Source organism: Carassius auratus, chromosome 41 (genome assembly GCF_003368295.1).
Source record: "Carassius auratus strain Wakin chromosome 41, ASM336829v1, whole genome shotgun sequence".
Lineage (NCBI taxonomy): Eukaryota > Metazoa > Chordata > Actinopteri > Cypriniformes > Cyprinidae > Carassius > Carassius auratus.
In genome coordinates, this window is record NC_039283.1 from 24,783,666 (window position 1) to 24,807,078 (window position 23,413).

The window sequence follows — 23,413 nt, forward strand, 5'->3', positions numbered from 1 at the left end:
AACACACATTTAGGCAAGCATTTCATGATGTCCACTTAATATTAGACTTAATACTGAGAGTTTTGTGTTTGTTTCTTAATGTAATTGAGTGTAAAATGGCTTGACTCATGTCTGTCTGATCAAATGTGCACTGAACAGTTCACACTACACTCTGCCTTTTTTTAGTTAATGCAGCAAAAGGTTTTTTTTTTTTTTTACAGTGATCTCACTTGACTTGATCTCACTTGGTTTAATTCAGTGAGTGCCATAGTTATTTTTTATGGTTTTAAATTCTATCCAAATTTGTGTTTTGACATTTCATCTTCTGACAGTCACATCAAATAATGAATCAATAATAATGCATTAAAATAAAACTGCAAAGTCAGGGCAAATGCAATGCATTGTGGAATACAGTGAATAATCTGTGCTAATTATTTAGAATTTGTATTTTATTTTATAATTCCAGTTAAAAAATTTTTTTTGTGAAAGTTTTAGTACTTTTGTTTGTGTCTATGTTATATGTATATAAGTATATATTAAGTTATATGTATATATTTTATGTATATTTATATATATATATATATATATATACTCGCACACTAATATTTACATTTTATTCTAGCTATATTTCTATTATTCAAAATGATTTTGAATAGTTTTAGTTAAGACCAACACTGATAACAATATCAAATCAAGGTATTACGAAATTGTGTGGTTAAATAATGTATAAATCACTCAAGATACTGAAAAATATTTAAGCAGGTATTTAAAATCTCATAAAACAGTGGTGGATAAAGTGACTCATGAAGAAGCATTTAATTATTAGTTTTTTAGTAATTTTATCACTTTGTTATCAGCTATATTTGAGTTAATTGTCAATGTAGCATTTCTAACACTTTACTGAAAGCCTTTCTATATCAAGCATTATGAAAATATTTTAAATGCATTAATTTAGTATGGCATCTTTGTAATGTATTGCATGATCTTATATAATAACTGTAACCCGCTGTAATACTTAGTTTTACATTGAAACATCTTTAGAACATGCAGTGCATTAAAAAAAAACGTGACAATCAAGGAATCTGCAAAAATTTAAATGCATTTGAACTTTGGTTACAAGTATTTATGAAAACATATAATGCATGAATACTTTTAAAAGCAAAAAAAAAAAAAAAGGTGAATTTTTTTTTTTAATAGTGCATTACATAAAATTGTAAGTGGTTGTTTTCCAATATTTCATTTGATTTCAAAAAAAGATTTTTAGAAGTTTTAAGTTTTAGTTGACAAGACCAACACTGATCATAACTAGAAAATCAACCTGTTGTGAAATATGAGATGAACTGATGTATAAACTGATAAAGTGATTCTAGTGTCACTGGCTAAATGCTAATTTTTGGAAAAGCTTTTGTCTCTCTGGAGAATATCAAAGCTAAATGAACGCTCCTCTGGGACTCTCTGACATTTTATGTTGGCAGTAAGCTATTGTGTGCTGAGAAAAGAGCCGTCAGTGTACTACAGCTTTCCATCTGAGGATCAGAAACTATAGAGTAGTGGCATGGCAAGGACAAGAGATGAGATAAAAGCGGGTTATGAAGAGCAGGAATGAGGGAATATTAGAGAACACGGATCTAAAAGTGCCATTCCATCTGTGAACCAGTGGAAGATTGACTTGGTAATTATGGCATATAAAACAGCTCGTTATGCTAATGTCATGCTGATGTAGTTTAGACTGATTACTGTCAGAAGAACACACACTTGTCATTTGGAATGAAATATCAAGGTTAAAAGAATTATGGCACGAAGTCTAGTCCACATTACGGGATATATATATATATATATATATATATATATATATATATATATATATATATATATATATATATATATATATATATATCCCGTAATGTGGACTAGACTTCGTATATGTATATATATGTGTGTGTTTGTGTATATATATATATATATATATATATATATATATATATATATATATATATATATATGTGTGTGTGTGTGTGTGTGTGTGTATATATATATATATATATATATATAATTATTATTATTAATGTTTATATTAAAAGTTTTAGTCTATTTATTTTCTTATTTTTATTTGGAAAATATATTTTTTTAAAAATTTTAATTAAAATAAGTTTTCTTAAAAATTTTTTTTATTTTTTTGGAGGGGGGGGGGGGGGTTCTTCCCAGTTTCCTTTTTTTGTTTTCTTTATTATTATCATTATTTTTAAATATATGTTTTTCTTCCCAGTTTTCATTTTTATTTTTTTATTTATTCTTTGCTTGTATCATTAAAAAAAAATAATTTTAGGCTCATTTTTTATTCAAATATATTTTGAAGTAAATTAAAATAATGTATTATACCAACTTCGATAGGAAGAAACAGTGACCCGTTATACTGTACATGCTGTTTAATTAATAATACAATAATAATTGTATTATTATTTTGAATTAGCTTTTATTTTTATGTTTTCAGGTTTCATTTTAGGGTTAGGATTAGGGTATTAAGGTTTAGTTTTTTTTTAGCTTTAATTTATTTTTGAATATATTTAATTTTATTATTGTGGTCAAAACTGGAAACTTCAATAGGAACAGACTGTCTAATTGACATAATGAAACCAGTCACTGTTATGCAATGTGTCATTTAGTGGCAGATTAATCTAAAATGCGGGATGAAAAAAAAAATGATTTAATAAAATTATTGGAAGTTTGCAAGAGACTCTTCATACGGCTCTCTCAGTCTCTCTCTTCTGTTATATCCACGTCTGTGTCTCCTGAAGTGGACAAAATGAGAAATATCAGACAAAATGGACTAGAATTAATAAAGAAACTCATATATTTTTTGTGCAATCAAGTGCAAAGAAACAAATTGTGTTAAATGAAAAGTTTATGATTAATTCATTAGCTGGCATCTGTAAACAGCCTGCAGTAATATGAATTATTTTACCTGATGGAAGAAGTGTTTTTTCCACTTATTAACTTTGATAAATGTTGCTATTTATTCCACATCTGATGTTGTTGTCGGGTCCATTTGAAGTCATGCATTACTGATTTCACTTTACACTATTAATAGTGTTTTGGCACTTGGCTCATGTTGTGTGATCTAACAAGATGGGTTAGTCATGTTACTGTACATCCACATTATGAAACACAACCCCTGGTAAAACAATAAGAACATAAATATAGAAGTCACTCATCCACAATCATTGTAGGGTTAAGACATTTTTATATTTAAACTATAAAGTGTATAAAAACTAAAATAGCATTCTGTATAACAGCACAAGTGTCTGAGTTTGGAATAATTTCAGGACTTCGGTACGCTTCCAGTTATTGTTACACTAATCAAAATATATCATGTTTCAAAATATGACATCGTCTTCCAGGAAGTGACATCATTTTGGAGGGAAATTAACAACATGCATATTTCAAGAAAGTAATAGTACTTCATGAATGACATCAGTTTTCCAGATATTTCTGAAAATGTTTTGGATGATTTAAATTTTTTTCTCTTCATTTTTTTTTTTACCCTATAATGCATATGTGACAAATTTGTTCTTTTTTTGTATGTTTAGAATGAAACGATCTTTCCAGCTCATGTTCCAGGAAATGTTTTTGATTGATAACTAGTTGTTGTTATATATATATATATATATATATATATATATATATATATATATATATATATATATATATATAATGTTTACACATTTTTTATTTTTATTTACTTAATTACTTTAATACTGATTTCAAACTGCAACAAAACAAAGAATAATACAAGTACCTGGTTTTATTATTATCATGCAATACACTTTTTATGATTATTTTTGATTAATAGAAAGTTAAAAATAACAAAAATAAAACAAGAATAAAGAAGCCAAAATGTTATTTTTTTTATTTAATAATTATTTTAATAATATAGATTTTTAATCTAAATGTAGACTGTTTATAATAGCCAAGAAATGTTAAAAAACATTTAAAAGTATTTTTATTAAAGTGTTTAAAGCTGTGCTGCATATTTATTATTATTGCCTTTTTCTTTTTATGGATTAATTCATGAATAGAAAATTCAAAAGTACAACATTTATTTGAAATATAAAATAAATTAAAAATAATTCAATAAATTATACATTTGTAATATAATAATTAGTTAAATAATATAACAGTATGGTTGCCAAAAAAATGTAAATGATATAAAGCAAAGAACTCTAAATATGTATTAATAATTAATCAATATTATTATTAATATTTGTGGAAACTGATTTTTAAAGCATTTATTCGAAACAGAAACACAAATAAAAAGACACAAATGTTTAATAAAAGCTAAGTTTTTTTAATATATAATATAGTTTTATTATTATACATTTCATTTATTCTTCTGTAGATTGTTTATGGTAGCCAAAAAATTTAAATCTTAAAAAGTAATTTAAATATCCGTAAAACCATAATATCAAATTGTCATTTGCTGCTCAACAAATATTTCTTATTATGATAATTTTTTTATTAATGTGTAAACCGTTGTACATTTTTCTGGATTCATCGATGAATAGAATGTTAAACAGAGCAGCATTTATTAAAATAAGAAATAAAACTAAAAACACAATCTGCAGCTGGCCAATCAGAATAAAGAATTCCAGAGAGCCATGAAAAACAATCTACATAAACATATCAAGAACTCACAGCAGATGTACAGAAGCAGGACAGTCCTCTAATGAATCGCTGTAGTCGTGCTCATGCATTAAACGTGACCAAAGTTCAGACACAGTAACTTTATGAGTGAGATCCCTGAATGCTTTTCATAACTCACCACTCATAAGTTCCTGAAAGAGATGCATTTATCCTGAAAAACACTAGAGCGATGTTGTTTGTGTCTCTACAGGACTGGTCTGAACGCCGAGCACAACAAACAAACAAACAAACAAACAAACAGATCTTCTCTAAATCATGCTCCACGCTCAAGATCAGTTTGGACACTTTAATTCTCTGAACAAACTTGAATGCAAATGCAAAAAAACTGCAGAAACTCAAACAGCAAACTAAATAGAACAAATGAGGTAGAGAGAAAATAAATAGCAATGATATCCATTTTTTGCAGCTTATATCTTAAAGATCCATTTTAACAGCTTACATTTTTATAGTTTGGTCAAATGGACAGAACGAATCAATGAACAAGACATATAGCAATAACTTTATCCAATAGAACAAAACAAAATGATCTATTTAAAATGTTTACAGGTACATTAACATGTAAATAAATATAATACAATCTTCTATGTTGACTTAGTAGAGACAGCTTCATGTTTAGAGGTTTTTTTGTACTTCATCAGGAAAATTGATCTGAAATAAAAAGATAATGTGAAAAGGACTTTTAGTAAACAGACTAAGGGCTGGGAGATGTAGCTAAAAACATTATTATCTGAATTTATTTTTCAGCCTTTCAGTATTATTTGATGTCATTATTTTCATTCATGCAAATCCAAATGTTAATATATATATTTTTTTTAAATCACATGATAACAGAAAAGAAAAGCTAAAGCAGCGTTTTCAAATATTTCACTCTTATACAATTTGTGCTGAAGGCTAGAGTCCTCCTGAGACTAATTAAGTACGTGCTCACACACAGCCAAATAAAAAGTGCATTTAAATGATGGTAATATTCACATATCTATTGTAAATATTCAATATCTATCACCCAGCCCTTAAACAGACATATAATGAGCCCGTAGAAGAGAGAAGAGGTCTCACCCGGCCACAAGTGCTATTCCTGTTATCACTCCAACTGCAATCAGTCCAGCACAACAGCGCTCAGATTCTGATGAGACACAAGACAAAAATCTTCTACAAAATTCAAAATGGTATAAAAACTAAAAGTGTTAATGTACATGACCTGAATGAATCAAAGGGACAACATCATTCAAGTTCATCATTCATGGTGGCACTAGAGGGTTTGAGAAAGAGACCCCAAATTTGGCACAGACTTATTTACAGGTGCATCTCAATAAATTAGAATGTCGTGGAAAAGTTAATTTATTTCAGTAATTCAACTCAAATTGTTAAAATCATGTATTAAATGCATTCAATGCACACACACACTTAAGAAGTCTTTTAATTGTGATGATTTTGGCTTACACCTCAACAAATTAGAATACTTCATAAGACCAATAAAAAAAATTTTTTGTGAATTGTTTGCCGTCTGGAAAGTATGTTCATTTACTGTACATGTACTCAATGCTTGGTAGGGGCTCTTTTTGCTTTAATTAATGCCTCAGTTCAGCGTGGCATGGAGGTGATCAGTTTGTGGCTCTGCTGAGGTGGTCTGAAGCACAGGTTTCTTTGACAGTGGTCTTCAGCTCATCTGCATTGTCTGGTCTCTTGTTTCTCATCTTCGTCTCTCGACAATAGCTCATTGATTCTCTCTGGGGTTCAGGTCTGGTGAGTTTGCTGACCAGTCAAGCACACCAACACCATGGTCATTTAACCAACTTTTGGTGTTTTTGGCAGTGTGGGCAGTAGAGCTGTAATCGGGCCTTAAAAGTTAGGCCCCACAGGACCCGAGCCCGACAGGTTTCGGCCCGAGCCCGACAAGTAGATTTTGATTGACAGCTTTTTTAAAGCCCGAACCCGTTTACAGCCCGACATTATTCAAATGTGCGCACGCACACAACTCTTTTGCCTTTTGCCAACAATGAGTAATTTATTCATGTTTTAACATAATTTACTCATAACTAACGTAGACTAGACCACTTGGAAGTTGGAATAAAGAAATAAAATAAGTCCTGTGTCACATCGTAACATCTCAGCATTCTAGACATAGGCTCATTTAACCTATAAATAGACCAACGCACCAATAAAAACGAGTCATTGAAAAAAAAAAAAAAATTAAGATAAATTTTAAATTAAGATGGGTATTTGGCAATAACGAAATTAAGATAAAGGCTCCGCCGGATTTGCTTTATTTAATAAAATAATAATGCCAACATTAGCGTAAATACTCTGTCAACATTATGCATTTAAGACTCAATGAATAGTTATCATTTGAAAAACCTTTACACACAGAGATTAGGCTAGGTCTACATGTTTTCGTGGAGGAAAATGATTGAATCCACTGTAGATATCTTCAGCGCGTTCCTGCGCTCACTGATGGTACGTCATTATTCACTCATTATTCTCATTATAAACACGGTCAAAACTTTTCCACACCTCAGAGTTTGCTTTAGTTGCTGGTGCAACCAAAACGTAATCACCAAAGGCAAGCCTCCGTTACACCTGCTCAGCATTCATTTTCGCATCTTTCTCGCGCTAATCGAAACACATCACATGACCACTCGTTTACCTCGCAAACCGGAGCGCAAGCCCGAGCCCGGCCCGAGCCCGCGTAAGATGATAGAAACCCGTCGGGTTCGGGCAAAGATCTTCAGCTCTAGTGGGCAGGAGCCAAATCCTGCTGGAAAATTTAATTAGCATCTACAAAAAGTTGTTCAGCAGATGACATTATGCCCCAAATCATCACAGACTGTGGAAACTTAACACTGGACTTCAAGAAACTTGGGCTGAGCTTCTCCACCCTTGCTCCAGAATCTAGGACCTTGGTTTCCAAATGAAATACAAAACTTGCTCTCATCTGAAAAGAGGACTTTGGTCCACTGGGCAACACTCAACTTCCTTCCACTCAACTCTCTGTTAACATGCTTAGATACAGCACTCTGGGAACAGCAGCTTCTTTGGCAGTGAATGTTTGTGTCTTACTCTCCTTGTGAAGGGAATAAATGATTGTCTTCTGGACATCTGTCAGATCAGTCTTCCCCATGATTGTATAGCCGAGTGAACCAAACTGAGAGACCATTTTGAAGTCTCAGGAAACCTTTGCAGGTGTTTTGAGCTGATTGCCTGATTGGCATGTCACCATATTCTAATTAGTTGAGATAGCGAATTGGTGGGTTTTTGTTAAATGTGAGCCAAAATCATCACAATTAAAGACTTAAACTACTTCAGTCTGTGTGCATTGAATGAATTTAATACACAAGTTTCACAATGAGTTGAATTACTGAAATAAATGAACTTTTCACCACATTCTAATTTATTGAGATGCACCTGTAATTTCAAACTGTCACTTTCAGCTAAAATCCAAGTCCTCTATCCATAACATTGCTTTCTCCAGTGAAACAAGTGGGTCAGGTCTGAATCAGGAGAGAAATCTGCACAGATCAAGCACTATTTACATGAGAAAACAGCTTTAAACCAACATGCAGTTGGATTTTGATGTGAGAGACAACAAGAGATGGACTTTTTCACTGGAGGAAGCATTATTATGGATTATTGTCTCCAGAAGCAATGGTTTAAAATGAATGATAGATATGTTTAAGCCTCTGTCTTCTCCAGATGGTGACTGATGGACTGGAGTTCTGTGGATTACTTGTGGATTATTGTAATGTTTTTATCAGACTCTCATTCTGACGGCACCCATTCACTGCAGAGCAAGTGATGCAATGCTACATTTCTCCAAATCTGTTGTTAGATGTAATTGCATTGTGTGGTGAACATTTACAAGTCAAAAGACACACATTATTGATATTTGACAATACCTGTTGGCATTTCAAAATGCGTTGTGAGCGTCCCCAGGCTGCTCTTGATGATGCAGGTGTAGTTAACACCCTTAACCCCAGAGATATCTAGTCTACTGCCGTTTGTTAACAGTGCGGATTGATTGGTTACTTTAACACCATCAACCAGCCATGAAAACTGAGGGCTGTCCCACTGGGCCAAGCCATGATTATCCACGACACACTCCAGCACACGTGTAATTGACGCCTTTGGAGGTTCCCCTGAAACTACAAGAAAAAGTATGTAGTTTAACTAGTTTCTTTGAGTTTTGCATGCCTTATTTAAATAGCTGTGCATGAGAAGAAAATATGCAAAACTTCTGCTGCACAGGTCAGTCGTTAAACAACATTTGTATAGATAAAATCAAACCAATTTACCTATGTTTTTAACATCTATGGAGTCTTGTTGCTGGTATCCGTTACTGTCTGTAACGGTGACTTTGTAGGTCGCAATGTCCTCTTCTGCAACATCAGTGACCCGCAGAAGTGTATCTCCATTCTCCAAAGATATTCTGTTTCCATGTGACAGTCTGACATTGTCCTTTGCTCCCTCGCGGTCCCACGACACCATGTCTATTTTGTCACCTGAGTCCTTCTTGAATACGGCTTCCAAAACAAGAGTTTCGCCGAGAGCCACATAGAGAGGCCGTCCGGTCTTGAAGTGGACCGATATTGCTCCGTGAAGACACACAGGCACTGATGACAGTTATTTGAAAAGAATTAATATGTTGTTCTTATCTCACTGTACATAAAGGGTTGAGCGAGTAGCCAGAAAGGCATGAACAAATGAAACAACTGAATGGTGACTATTTTCGTTTTCACTTTTAATGAAAAATGCATGTAAAATAATGGCAATCCAATAATTTTTTTATGTGATTTGGAGTAGGTTTAGGAAGTAAAATAAGTATTTTTTTTTATTTATTTTTTTTACATTTTAGAAAATGCTATATAATACAGCATTTTTATAAACTGTTTATTTTAATATATTTTCTGTACTGATGTTATATCAAAAACGTTTTTTTTCTAAAATGTCCATTTTGGTAACTATTATTATTACTTACAGTGAACATATTAGTGTAATTTCTGAGTATGTTTATATAATTCCAATTCTTCATTGAACAATTTTACTTATGTTTGTGGAAAAAAAACTAAAACAAATATTCTTTCGCTGCCCATTAAAACAATAAAACAAACAGATTAGACTCATCTACGAAGTAATATTTTCATGCAGTGTCGAACTGCTCTGATAGTTGTCCTAGGATTTCATGTAATAGCAGCAGACTCACTCAGAGTGACTGTGGCGCACAGAATCCACACCAGCATCCATGACCCCATGACACCTGACGACGAATAAACTGATCGTTAGAGAGATTGAGACTCTTTCCTGTTAACTCATAGAAAACTGACTGGATGCACTTTTGTGAGTCCGTCAGCTCGAAATAAACAATCTTACCTTGACTTTCTCCGAAGCCTAAATTCCGCGTTAACTCTCTGTCACAGGCTCAGGGAAATAATCATATTATCGTCTTAACTACGAGTGACGTGACGTGACGTGACGACGTCATTGTTATGCCTTGATACGAAGCCTTGTATCAAATGTATTAAATTCGATTTAAATTATGAGTATACGTGAAAAGTATATTGTAGTAACAAATGTTTTTATAATGTGTTGTTTTTGTCAACGTGGAAGTAGCAAACAAATCCTTATTCAGAATTCTTTACAGGCACTTCTAACTGACTTTCTGCTGAAGAGATTTTTTGAAGAGGGTGTGATGTGGTTTAGTCTGTCTATGGGTTTAGTCTGGCAGGAGGTAAACAGGGGAGCTCGGGTGTAATTAAATAGCCTAATTTTGTGTAATCCGTGTAGGTAAAACAGCCATCGCGTTTACTTCTACATTACTTCATTTACTGTAATAGAATACGATATCGTTTCATTCTTTCTCAGCCGTTGTGATGACTTGGTGACGTCACGTGACGCGTCGGACAGGTAAACCAGGAAGTGAACGATCGTCATAGACGGATTTAAAAACAGGAAAATGAAAACCGAAGGAACACTGCTTAGTAAGTATATACAACAGATTTAATTAAAACTGTCTTTAATTAAAACAATTGTTGTCTTTGTAGTCACTGAATGTAGCTTTATGATAATATGCATTATACACGAGACAGTGATTGATGTCAGTATCTCTTTTCATTTGACAGAATGCATTTTAATATGATATAATTATATGCTTTAATATGTGATAGAAATAAACATCTGGAAGCTAATGGAATGTTTTTGCTCAGGCCCCCCGGACTGACATGAACACACTGCTCCATCCTTTTGTTGTGGTTTTGTCATTGACAAGTAAGTTTAGCCTCCTCAAGCTGTGACAGAATACACAAGGGCAAGTTTTACAGTAGTGTGTTTTAAATTAGGCAAAAGATGTGCATTATGTGAATGTTTACTAAGTTATAAACCTCTTAAAGTCATTATATATATATATATATATGTATATATATATATATATATGCATATGTATATGTATCTGACTGGAAATGTAAGAAATTTACACCTGAAAAATACATCTTCAAACACACATCAAACACAATGCACATGTGATATCAGGATACTTTCTTACTAAATATAAAACTTAAACAGAAACAAATGCAACATAAATAACTGATGCAAAAATAAATAAATACACATATAAATTCATTTTTAATGGTAAGCTAATAGTACAAAAAACGATTGTCATATAAAAAAAGTCTGTGAAAACAATTAAGTTATATAATGATCAACACCTAATTGTGTTCAAATCAATTGCTGAAGAATTAAAAACAAATAACACAGACGGATGCAAGACATACTTTAAAGGTTAAGTACGTAGATGGTAGTTTTACTCGTTTTGCAGCATTCCCTTGTTTTGTTTGAAGAGCTATTTCAGGCTCTTTTGCACACATCATTTGCGTGTCTCTTCATGCCACACCTGTGGGAATGCAACATTCACTTCTCTCATTCATATGCATGCACATTTAAACTTTCTTTCTTTGTGTTTGTGTGGTTGTTAAACGGGTTTTCAATTTGCAAGTCACTGAGCAGAAAAGATGTAGCATTTCAATAGCATCAAATAACAATTTGATAGATTTTTTTAGTTATTTAATGCAAATAATTTTTTTAAGTGTGACATCTGAACAAATAACTCTGTTGAAGCGGCCTTTACTTTTTTTTTACATGCAACTCTCCGTAGGTTTGTCTTTGGTCGTCGTGTGTCTGGATCCTGTTCCAGTTCAGATCGTGACGACACCAGTGCTGGTGGCATCAGGGAAAGATGCCGTCTTCACAGTACAGACGGTGTCTGACGTGTCCCTTATCAGATGGACCGATAGCACAGCCGCCACGCTGGCCTTGTGGGCGAACGGGAGCCCGGTCATCATTCCCATCCAGCAGTACCTGGGCAGAATCTCTGTCACGGTCACTCAGCTCAAAATCACCAACAGCCAGATCCGTGATTCTGGAAACTACAGCGTCTCTGTCGAACCCTCGCCTACCACTGGATTCGGCGTGAACACCCGTTCAGTGCAGCTCAAAGTGTTTGGTATGACCTTAACAATGCTGCATATGTCCACAATGCATGACAGCTTCTGTGTTGCTGGTCAAATAGATATGCATTGGTTTCCATGCAGTTTCCCAGAAATCAGTAGTATAAAAACACTAAAGATTTATGTTGAAACAGAAAACATCTATTGTTGCTCGTCTGAGACTTAAAACTATAAATTATGTGAGAATAATAATTTACTATTCCTTCAGTTTATTGCTTTATTTCTGTTTTGTTAGGGGTCACTTATTTTAATGTTCGAAATAAGTTGCACAGACAATATTACTTGTAGTGACTTTGCACATTTACTTACAAGTATAAATAGTATTAACATTATTTGTAAAAAAAATAAAATTCCCTAACATTTATGGTAAAAACTGGCAGCTGTGCCGGAATTCTACTGTAAAATATACGGTAACAACATTTTAGGTTTTTTTTGGTGGTTAACTTAAATTTACAGTTAAATACTGTAATTTCATTAACTTATATAATGTTAATATACCGACCTATTGAAGTACTGAAATCTGTTTTGTACCGAAACCAAAAGCAGTTGGTGATGAGAAAGTCACGTGATGAAACAAAGCCCATCACAAGCAGCTTTAAAAAATAATAATAACATTATTTAACATTCACACTATGGTGAGACTCATTTCAAACTGAAATATGCATTAAACACTCATTTAACAGCATTATATGTAACATACAATCATAGTAAACATAACAGATAAGAAAAAAACTATGAAGAAACCGTTATAAATAAATAAATAAAAAAAAAAACCAGATAATTCAAACAAAATTTTAAATGCAACGCAGAGAATTCTGGGAACATCAGTTTACGTTTTTCCCTGTAAATTTTACAGGAACTTATTGTTAACCATTTAACAGGTTTGTACTGTAGCATTAATTAACAGTGTCTTACCGTTAAAATCACGGCCATATTTACAGTGTATAAATATGATATATTGCTATTTGTACTTCTTCTGCCTTTTGACAGATTTTTTGATTGATACACAGATAGATAAAGAAATAGTTAATTATCCTTGAATCATTCTGCAATTTGAAATAAACTTTCATATTTTATTCATATTTCGTATTTTATTTTTGACAAATTGCATAGAAATAATGGGAGGGCCAATCTGACCCCAGCATAAAAAGTTGTAAAATTTAAATTGTACCAGGGTTATTATATAATTTAAATATTTTTTTAATTATTATTATTTATATATTTTTTACATTTAAGTTTAATTTTTAGAGATGTTGTTGTGTGCTTGTCATTTCTCTTAAATATATATATATATATTTTTTAAATTTTTTAAATATCTATAATCTTTTTAATTTCAGTATTGGTTTTAGATATTTCATGAAACAAATTTTTTTTTAGGTCAACTAAATTAAAATGAGAAATGTTGGCTTGGCATCTCGCTGCAAATAAAATAAAATTCTGTTTCAGTTAAAGTTTCTTTTATTTCAAGTAAAAATGGTTTTAGTTTTCATTTTCAGCTATAATAACCCTGTTTTTACACCCTTTTCAAAACGCATCTACTTTATGTGCAGATTTAATATAAAAAACTGTCAAAACAATACATAGTTTAGACCGTGTTTCAAGCTGTTTGAAAACCCAGAGTTAATGAACATTTTCTGTACATTGTTTGCAACCCTGTTCTTGTTTTTTCCATCTTCAGATGCTGTGAACGGAGTTAGTTTGTCCCTGCCGTCTCTGCCGCTGGAGGGTGGGAACGTGTCTCTGAGCTGCAGCTGGTCTGTGGGTTCAGACGTCAGTGTGGTTTGGGGTAAAGGAGGCACTGCTCTTTCCTCTGACAGCCACATTACTATCAGCGCTGGATCTCTGCTCATCAAGCAGGCCAGGAGAGACGATGCAGGAGAATACACATGCACCGTCAGCAACGCCGTCAGCGCTCAAACAGCCAAGTCCACCCTCAGTGTCTACTGTGAGTCTACAGGCTGCTCATCTTTTGGGGAATTTCTCTATTCTAAGTCCTGAGTTTTTTTTTATTCACAGTAACTGTATATATCACAGCTTTTGGCTGGAAATTCAAACCCAAAATGTTTTACATACCGTATTACAGAATTGTGGTAATGGCTGTTTTCGGATAATCTAGTCTCATCCGAGATATTTCTGGTACAGATTGTACTTTTTTTTTTTTTGTCCAATTTTATAAATTTTTATTTTTTTTTTAGTAAAAAATCGCAGTCAAATATTCCCTCATATATCGAGGTTAGATTTATTATAGTAAACTAAAATTAAAACCATTAAAAAAACATGTTGCTTACTTAAAATAAATATTATTGTGTAAATATAATTGAAATATTTTAAATAATTCAGCTAGGTGCCATAGGAAAATTTCTTCTTTTTAATTTTTTTGTCGTACTAAAAAAACTAAAATTTAAACTGAAAAAAAAACAAAAAAAAACTATAAAGTGAAAATAAATTTATATAGAGACATTAAGAAAATAAAAATACTAAAATACCAAAATGTAATAACATAAAAAAAATTATAATAAAAAAAATAAAACCTATAATATTGAAATTATACTAAAATAACATCGCTTTTCGAATTTCGAATTTTAATTAAATTAAAATAATAAATATCTGGGGGGTTTTTAGCTGCTTGTTTTGCCATATTTAAAGTTAGTTTAATTTAGTCATTTATAATATATTGATAATAAGCCATCTTTCAGTCTTTTTGGAAACATGCTCAGGACCCCTAGTTTAATTTGATCAATAAGACCTTTTCTTTTTACATTTCTTGTTGTGTGAACATTTCTTGTAGATTCTCCAATAAGAGCATGTTTTATAACAGCAGCATGTGTTCAGACAGAGACACATTGCATAAAAACATGACTAAAGAGCTTGAATTGTTCCAGTTTGCTGGACAAGCATAACAATAACACAAGACATATTTTGGATTAATTTCTGCTGTATTAGTGAGTAATTGCAGTCTGTTTGAGGGCCATGAAAACACCGGCTCAACCAACAATCCAGTCAGTGGCAGATGGAGGAGTGTTTTGAAAACAAAAGTGGTTTTGCAATTCTGTTTGCTGATTTAATTTGATTGTTTTGAGTTTTTTTTTTTTTTTTCCTCAAGTGTTTCATAATGGGAGCAATTTTTGTACTGATATCAGACTTACTCATGCATATATATATATACAGTGCCCTCCACAATTATTGGCACCCCTGTTTAAGATGTGGTCGTGTTTTTTTTAAACAACATAGAACCCAAATGCAAAAAAAGAGAAAAATCCAACCTTTTATTTAAGTACATTACTTTGGTGGTAAAACAGAAATCACACATTTAAGGAAAAAAAAAAAAAAACTTAAAATCATGTGTCCCACAATTATTGGCACCCCTGATGTTAATACTTTGTACAACCCCCTTTTGCCAACAAGACAGCCCTTAATCTCCTCCTATAACATTTCACAATGGGAGGACCTTGAGTTTGTGACTGCTGAACCATTTTTGTGTAGATTTTGCCACATGTTTTGGATCATTATCCTGCTGAAAGACCCAATGACGACCCATCTTCAGCTTTCTGGCAGAGGCCATCAGGTTTTAATTTAAAATGTCCTGTTAGTTCAAAGCGTTCATAATGCCATGCACCCTAACAAGGTTACCAGGGCCTTTGAAAGAGAAACATCCCTGCAGCATCACAGATCCTCCACCATACTTCACGGTGGGCATGAGGTGCTTTTCGGCATACTCCTCTTTTGTTTTTCGCCAGACCCACTTAGAGTGTTTGTTGCCAAAAAGCTCAATCTTAGTCTCATCTGACCATAGCACACAATCCCAGTTGAAGTCCCAGTGCCGCTTAGCAAACTCCAGATGTTTACGTTTGTGTGTGTTCGTGAGAAAAGGCATTTTCCTTGCATGCCTCCCAAACAGCTTGTTGGCATGTAGAGAGCGTCTGATGGTTGTTTTGGAGACTTTGTGACCACAAGATGCCACTTTTTGATGCAATTCTGTGACAGTGAGCTTAGGATTTTTTTACTTCTCTTACCATCTTCCTCACTGTGTATTGTGGCAGGATAAACTTGGGACCTCTTCCAGCCTTGTTTGTCACTGTTCCAGTTGTTTTAAACTTCTTAATGATTCCTCTGACTGTAGATACGGGCAAGTTAAGGCGAGTGTCTATTTTCTTGTAGCCATTGCCTGACTTATAAAGGTCGACGCACATCTGCCTTACTTGAATGGTGTGTTCTCATGTCTTTGCCATGTTGACCAATGGGTAAGAGAATTAGGCCTCTTTGTCACGTCATATTTATACCCCAGGTCATGAATTACTAATTAAAAGTTCCTAGATACCCTGACAAACTTTAGCAACTACAGAAATATATATATATTAAAAAAATCTATTAAAACTTTCAGCGGAATTGTCAGGGGTGCCAATAATTGTGGCACACATGATTTCAAGTTTTTTTTTTTTTTACCACCAAAGTAATGTACTTAAATAAAAGGTTGGATTTTTTTCTTTTTTTGCATTTGGATATATATATATATATTTGCATATATATATATATATATATATATATATATATATATATATATATATAATTTAATTTTATTTAATTTTAATATAATTATAATTATTATATCAATAACAATATCAATAATTTATTAATAATAGTAAGTCATATCCTTAATATTACCGCTAATAATTAATATTTCTTTGAAGCTGTCTTGAAACAATATGTATTATGAAACATGCTATACAAATAGACTTTGCACTGATATCAAAATTATTTACGCATTGTAAATAATCTGATTTTATGGTTGGTGTCCAACAAGTTACAGATAAAAAGAATATAATAAACAGGAATGAAGCTCAAGTAGATCATAGACTGCATCATCAAAAATACACAGTAATACGATGCTGCTTTTTCCTGTTTTGTGCTGTATAATCTAAAATAATAGCATTTTCAGTAAAATAATCATATAATGATACACAATTATGGTGATATGTAATTAGTCATACAAACCATTTTTTGGTTCCTCAGATGGACCAGACGCCCCACAGTTGACTAAGACCTCAAGTGAGTGTGTTGGTGGAGGAGATGCTACTGTGGGACAGACGGTGCGTCTCACCTGTACGTCTGCCTCTCTACCTCCTGCCTCCTTCTCATGGGAACTTAACGGCCAGCCGGTGACCACCGGCCAATCAGGGAGTGGCGTGCTGAGTCTGCAGATCTTCTCCTCCAATCAGAGCGGCCGTTACACCTGCATCGCACAGAATGATGTCACAGGAGGGACATCGAAGCAGCAGGTTGACCTGGCTGTTGTGGGTGAGTTAATGGCTCTCTGTGGCGCTTTTGGTGACAGATGCATCTGTCAGTTTATTCTTCGGCCTAGCATTACTTTTCTTGACTGGAGAGGGAGTATTCAACCACAGGATTGATAAATTCACACGCCACCTCACTAGAACGAGCCATAATTTTCATCCTCCTACAATGATTTTCTTTCTTGTGTTTGCTGTCTCCATTATCAATGTTTCTGTGATGTGTCTTCTGTTATTAGCAGTGAGTAAATATGTAAAATCTAAAAATGATGTTTACAGGCACGTGTCTGAGCGGAGGCGCTGTGGCGGGGATCGTTGTTGCCTGTGTTGTTGCACTCATCATAATTATTGTCGTCATTATTTTGCTTCTGCGACAAAGAAACGGTATGTCCCTGTTAAATGCTTCAGTTCATTGTTTTATTTTGGATGTTTTGATGCTTATATGCTCATATTTACAGTGGATCGGAGACTCAAAGATACTATTGGACGTCAGAATACAAACCAGAATGAAGGAATCACAGTAAGACAGCGTCACATTCTCCTTTTGTGTTCTGTGTAATGTAGAATAATGGACAATTTGGCAAAAATATATTTTTTTATATATATATTATTAATAGTTATTGTAATTATTTGTAAAAAAAAAAAAAAAAAAAAAAAATTAAATGTTATTATTATTATTATTATTGTTAAATAGTAAATAAAAAGTCATAAAAATATACAATAATAAAAATATTTTAAATTACATTTGATTCTTACAATTTTTAAAAGATAAATAATATTCAATATATAATATAAAACATAAAATAATATTAATATAATAATGATTCTTCTATACTATCTATCTATCTATCTATCTATCTATCTGTCTATCTATATGCAATTATGTGTATATATATATATATATATATATATATATATACAATTGTATTTATTAAATATTATATGATTTTTTTTAATAACAAAATATAGCAGAAATATAATTACATTTGGCACACAGATAATGTGAAATTTTTTGTAATCGTGTAAATGAATCATTACGTTCAGAATTGATTCATTAAAATGATTCTGAATGTATTCACATCAATTAATTGAACTTACCAACTCAATCACTGTTTTCCCTACTTAACGTTTCCCACCAAAAACCGAATGAGTCCAGTATCTCCCGATCAAAAACACAGGCGAGGAAAATGCAGAAACTAGCATATGAAAAATAATCCAATCGGCATATAAAATAAAACTGCCGAATGAAACGTCTTTATTTTGATTTATTGCATGTTCAGATATTCATACAACAAAATATTCTGGGGGCCATAAAATCTAAATGAAAATGATCAGAAATGCATGGCGGGGAAAGAGTTAAGATGCTATTAAAACATCTTTATATTGACACTCTTATACTTTATTTTCAAGGAAAAAAAATTACAAAACCAGTTTAACGTCTTTTACAAAACTTAATGGCCACATAAAAGCACCTTGCAATCATTGTAAAGTGCATGATATTGACTCGTCTTAACATCTCTTTTAATGTACATTAATACACATGTTCCCTCTCCACAGATTGCAAACAGAGCTCTTGTCAATGAAAACCACCTTAATCCACCATTACACAACTCACACCCACAAAACTTCACTGCCGTTCCCAATGACAGCAATGGGAACATAAACACAATGTCACAAAACATGCCCAGCAACTCCAACCCACTCCTTAATAATGGCCAACAGCACACTGATGTATTCCAACGCAACTTCAGTACAGTCCCAGACAATGGGCATCAAAACAATTCATATCCAAACAATGACCCTCAGAGGTCCTTCCCACAACCTGTCCAAAACAATCCCAATATTCTCATACAAACAGGCAGTTCTCAGCCTGGTGCGCTTGCCCATACAGTTCATGTAAACCTCAACACATTGCCACGAACCGATCAGTTTAATAATACACAACCTCAAACGGTGCATGTCAACTTGAACACATACCCTCCAGAAGCACATCAGGTGGTCCAGCAACATGCAAACCATGGAGAAAGTGCACTACAGAGTCAACATACTAACGCCATCCATCAAAATCATTCTCAGACTGGTAATCAAACACAAACAACACTCAATAATGCTTTACCAAATGGTTCTCGCCAACCCAACAGCCTCATTCAGACTGGATACTCGCACTCTACCGACCAAACCAATGCAAACGGCCGAAATCCCAACTCAAGATCATCAACAGAAGAGCGAAGTCGGCGTTCAAACCCCGTTCAGACCAACAACCAGTTCAATGACTCCAGAACGCACCTCCAACAGTTGCCTTGGGACCGTTTGCAGGGAACGCCGGCGTATCCCAACCCCGAAATCTATAGTTCAGACAGTAGTGGATCTTCAGATTTGCCACAACGAGATGCACAGAGAAATCGTTCTGCTCCAAGATACCGGGAAACTGAACCTTCGGGAAGGTTGACCCAAGCTGCTCCTCTCCAAAGAAGAGACCTCCAGAGACCAATCGTGCCCAACAACTCTCAATTGGACCCAAATGTGCAGAGACAAGTGGTCCAACAGAACTTAAGCACCCAACCACAAGTCCAATCTCAAATCCAGACTGCAATGTCTCAAACCCAAACCTCTCAGGCTCAGAATCCAATCGCCATTGGTCAACCAAGGGGAACGATTATACCTCAAACCCAAACCTCTCAGGCTCAGACTTCAATCGCCATTAGTCAACCAAGGGGAACGATTATACCTCAAACCCAAACCTCTCATGGTCAGAATCCAATCGTCATTGGTCAACCAAGGGGAACGATTATACCTCAAACCCAAACCTCTCAGGCTCAGAATCCAATCGCCATTAGTCAACCAAGGGGAACGATTATACCTCAAACCCAAACCTCTCAGGCTCAGACTTCAATCGCCATTAGTCAACCAAGGGGAACGATTATACCTCAAACCCAAACCTCTCATGGTCAGAATCCAATCGTCATTGGTCAACCAAGGGGAACGATTATACCTCAAACCCAAACCTCTCATGGTCAGAATCCAATCCCCATTGGTCAACCAAGGGGAACGATCATACCTCAAACACAAACTGGCACCAGACCAAATCAGACCGTGCCTCAGCCATCCATTCCTCTCACTGAGGCTGCCCTACGCCAACACACCACCCAAACCGATAACCCTTCTGCCAACTGGTTCCAGCAGTCTCAAGCTGCCTTGCAGAATCCTGGACCTTCTCAACCCGTCCAGCAGCTCAACAAAGTGGGCCAGAGGCCTCCTACTCCACCTCCAGTGCTGCGGCCAGACCAGTTCCAGAAACTTCCACGTGAACGCATACAGCAGCCACGCACCATCCAGCCTGTGACCGTGCAACGCAGACACAGATCTCCAAACATGCACAAGCAAACTGGAGTTTTGCATACAAGTCCACAGCGAATGCCAGGAGTGCATCCAATGCATGCAACCGTGCATGGGCACCCAACACACATGCGTCAGGTATGCAACATGCAACACATTTTATGGCTGATGCATTTAATGCAGTGACCATGTCATGATCCACTAGATGTTTCTCCATTACTTTAACCCATCAAAAAAAATTTTTTAAGTTATAGATAATTCAACTAGATGAGATTTTTTTTTAGAAAATTAGTTTAAATGTTTTGTACACCCATTTTTATTAGATTTTAAATTATAAAGAAATATTTAATAAAAAAAAAAAGTTTTTGTTTATCAGATTTGGAGAAATGTAGCATTCCATCACTTGCTCACCAATGAATGCTCTGCAGTGAATGGGTGCCATCAGAATGAGAGTCCAAACAGCTGATAAAAACATCACAATAATCCACAAGAAAACCAAAGCACTCCAGTCCATCAATTAACATCTTGTGAATTGAAAATCTATGTGTTTGTAAGAAACAAATCCATCAAGACGCTTTAAATTGTCTAACTTTAAACTGTCGCTTCTGTCAAAAATATGAGATTGTAATCCATAATAATGCTTCCATAGGTGAAAAAGTCCATCTCCTCTTGTCTCTGAAGTCTTTGAAGTTAAAAACGTCTTAATGGTGGATTTGTTTATTACAAGCATGGAGCTTTTTGCTTTACAAGATATTAATTGAATGTCTGGAGTTGTTGAATTGGGTGGGATGTATTTACAGTTCGGTATTTATATCCATATTTTATTGATGCTTTGTTCCAAAACCAATTCAGCCACCTCTATAGTCAGCGTTTCAATCTTTCATGAGCATTTGACATAAATGATGTTCCAAAGCCACGATGTTCACATTAAATTCAAGATGATGAATCAGGAGAAATGCATAATTATTTACAGTATAGATTAAAAATTGATTGTGAGTTTAGTAACACGCTAATGTAAGATGAACACATGCTTATTGTGTTTCATCACTCTATAGTGTTACCAAATAAGTCACTAATGAGTATGTAAATATTTTAATGCTCTTTCAGATGACTTCTAGCATCAAGACTAGTGCTCTGTTTGAACCGCAGTGTGAAAAATGCTGAGGGCGGCATCACAAAATTTGAAGAAGTCACTAGGTGTGAAAACAACCACATTTGAATCTGAAAGAGCATCTGTGGTGATTGTTTCAAAGTCAGTGTAGAAAGAAAAGTAAAACAAGTTATTGTTTCTTAATTCTTTTGATGTTTTAAATTAGGTCAATTGATAACTTTAATCCATTAACTGACAATGAGTAATGTGTTTTTACATCTTTTTTTAATTAAAAAATTGATCATGTTTTTTTTTTAGTGCAATATCTATCTTTTGATTTAAACATGTATAAATAAGTGTTGAGTAAATGACATACAGGTTAATAAATTCTGTAAAAGTATTGTATTTATTATTCAGACGTGTGTGTGTGTGTGTGGTTAATGCACAAAAATGCATGATGATGCATTGAAGACCTTAATATTTTACAGTTATTATAATGTTTTTAAGTTCCTTTTATTCTAAATGATTAGCTTGAATGCAGAGTTAGACTTATCATTGTACATCCAGACTTTTCATACGTCATGCAAATCGTGCTTATCATTGGCTTTCAAAATCATTAAAAAAAGATCAGCGAACAGGGTTGAAGTTGAAATTGAGATTGGGCCAAGTTGAGTTCACTGTCCAACGCTGACTCAAGCAACGTGAAAGGGCCTTTAGACATGATTTATATCAAATGAAGCATTTTGTTCTTTCTTTTCTCCCTCTCCTCTCCAGCAGGTCCACAGAGGCAGACCCAGACGTTGAGAAAATGCAGCGCTCGTCTGGCTCGACACTATTTGGGCTGCGCAAAACTTTCGTACAAAGCACAATGTCTCTCTGGTGGAAAGAAACAAACGCTCAGCCATTCCTCCGGCCCTTGGCTTACTGTGCCATACAGATCTTTGTATTTTGTCGGATGGAGGGCATTATTGATAAAAAGACTGATGTTTTTGTTTCTCCTGCACAGCTGTAATTTATGCATGAGAAATCCGCGGCTGTTGAACAGGACACTGTGTGAATTTCATCCTGGTGAACAATGCTGCTTTGGGATTTGTCTTGTGCTCAAGTGTCTAAAAAAATAAAACACAATGCAGTGTTTTTGCACTGACAGGAAGACTTCCAAATGAATCAGGATGGGTGGCAGGACTTAACGACTAAATGATAAATAATGGACTGCTGCTGTTTGTCCTTTATTCAGCTTTCTGCTCACAGATGCTTCTTGTAGCGCCACTCAATTAGTTCGATCCGCTACGATGCTTTTGTGGATGGATTATGCATTTGAGTATGAAGGAGATACACCTAACGGACGTGTAATTAATTACGCTCTTTAATTTTTATGTTAATGATGTGGAACATTCTAATGAGTTTAAGTAAAATAGGTTGTTGACGGGCCTTGCAAAAATATGATGAAAAGCAAATGTTTGGTCAGATGGTTTATGTCATGTACTTTTTTTTTTTTTTACTAATAAATTCTCAGTTTTTATCAC

General features: G+C 34.1%; 2 protein-coding genes across 3 annotated transcripts; one reads left to right on the top strand and one right to left on the bottom strand.

Annotated features, from left to right (window-relative positions):
• Positions 1-4,545: 4,545 nt before the first annotated feature.
• LOC113059369 (uncharacterized) lies at positions 4,546-10,130 on the bottom strand. The gene is made up of 6 exons (XM_026227830.1): positions 10,045-10,130; positions 9,878-9,931; positions 8,970-9,287; positions 8,574-8,819; positions 5,737-5,803; positions 4,546-5,328 (listed from the first exon to the last, which is right to left on the bottom strand). The coding sequence occupies exons 2-6, from the start codon at positions 9,924-9,926 to the stop codon at positions 5,262-5,264; spliced, it is 747 nt and encodes a 248-aa protein (XP_026083615.1). The 5' UTR covers positions 9,927-9,931; positions 10,045-10,130; the 3' UTR covers positions 4,546-5,261.
• A 166-nt stretch (positions 10,131-10,296) lies between these two features.
• On the top strand, positions 10,297-23,412 carry LOC113059343 (nuclear factor of activated T-cells 5-like). 2 transcript variants are annotated; one of them, XM_026227775.1, is made up of 9 exons: positions 10,297-10,652; positions 10,878-10,938; positions 11,822-12,169; positions 13,852-14,118; positions 17,184-17,468; positions 17,741-17,845; positions 17,920-17,981; positions 19,019-20,935; positions 22,665-23,412. In XM_026227775.1, the coding sequence occupies exons 2-9, from the start codon at positions 10,893-10,895 to the stop codon at positions 22,689-22,691; spliced, it is 3,057 nt and encodes a 1,018-aa protein (XP_026083560.1). In that variant the 5' UTR covers positions 10,297-10,652; positions 10,878-10,892; the 3' UTR covers positions 22,692-23,412. The 2 variants fall into 2 exon arrangements, with proteins under 2 accessions (XP_026083560.1, XP_026083559.1); XM_026227774.1 differs by having other exon boundaries at positions 10,298-10,652; positions 22,662-23,412.
• The last annotated feature ends 1 nt before the right edge of the window (position 23,413 follows it).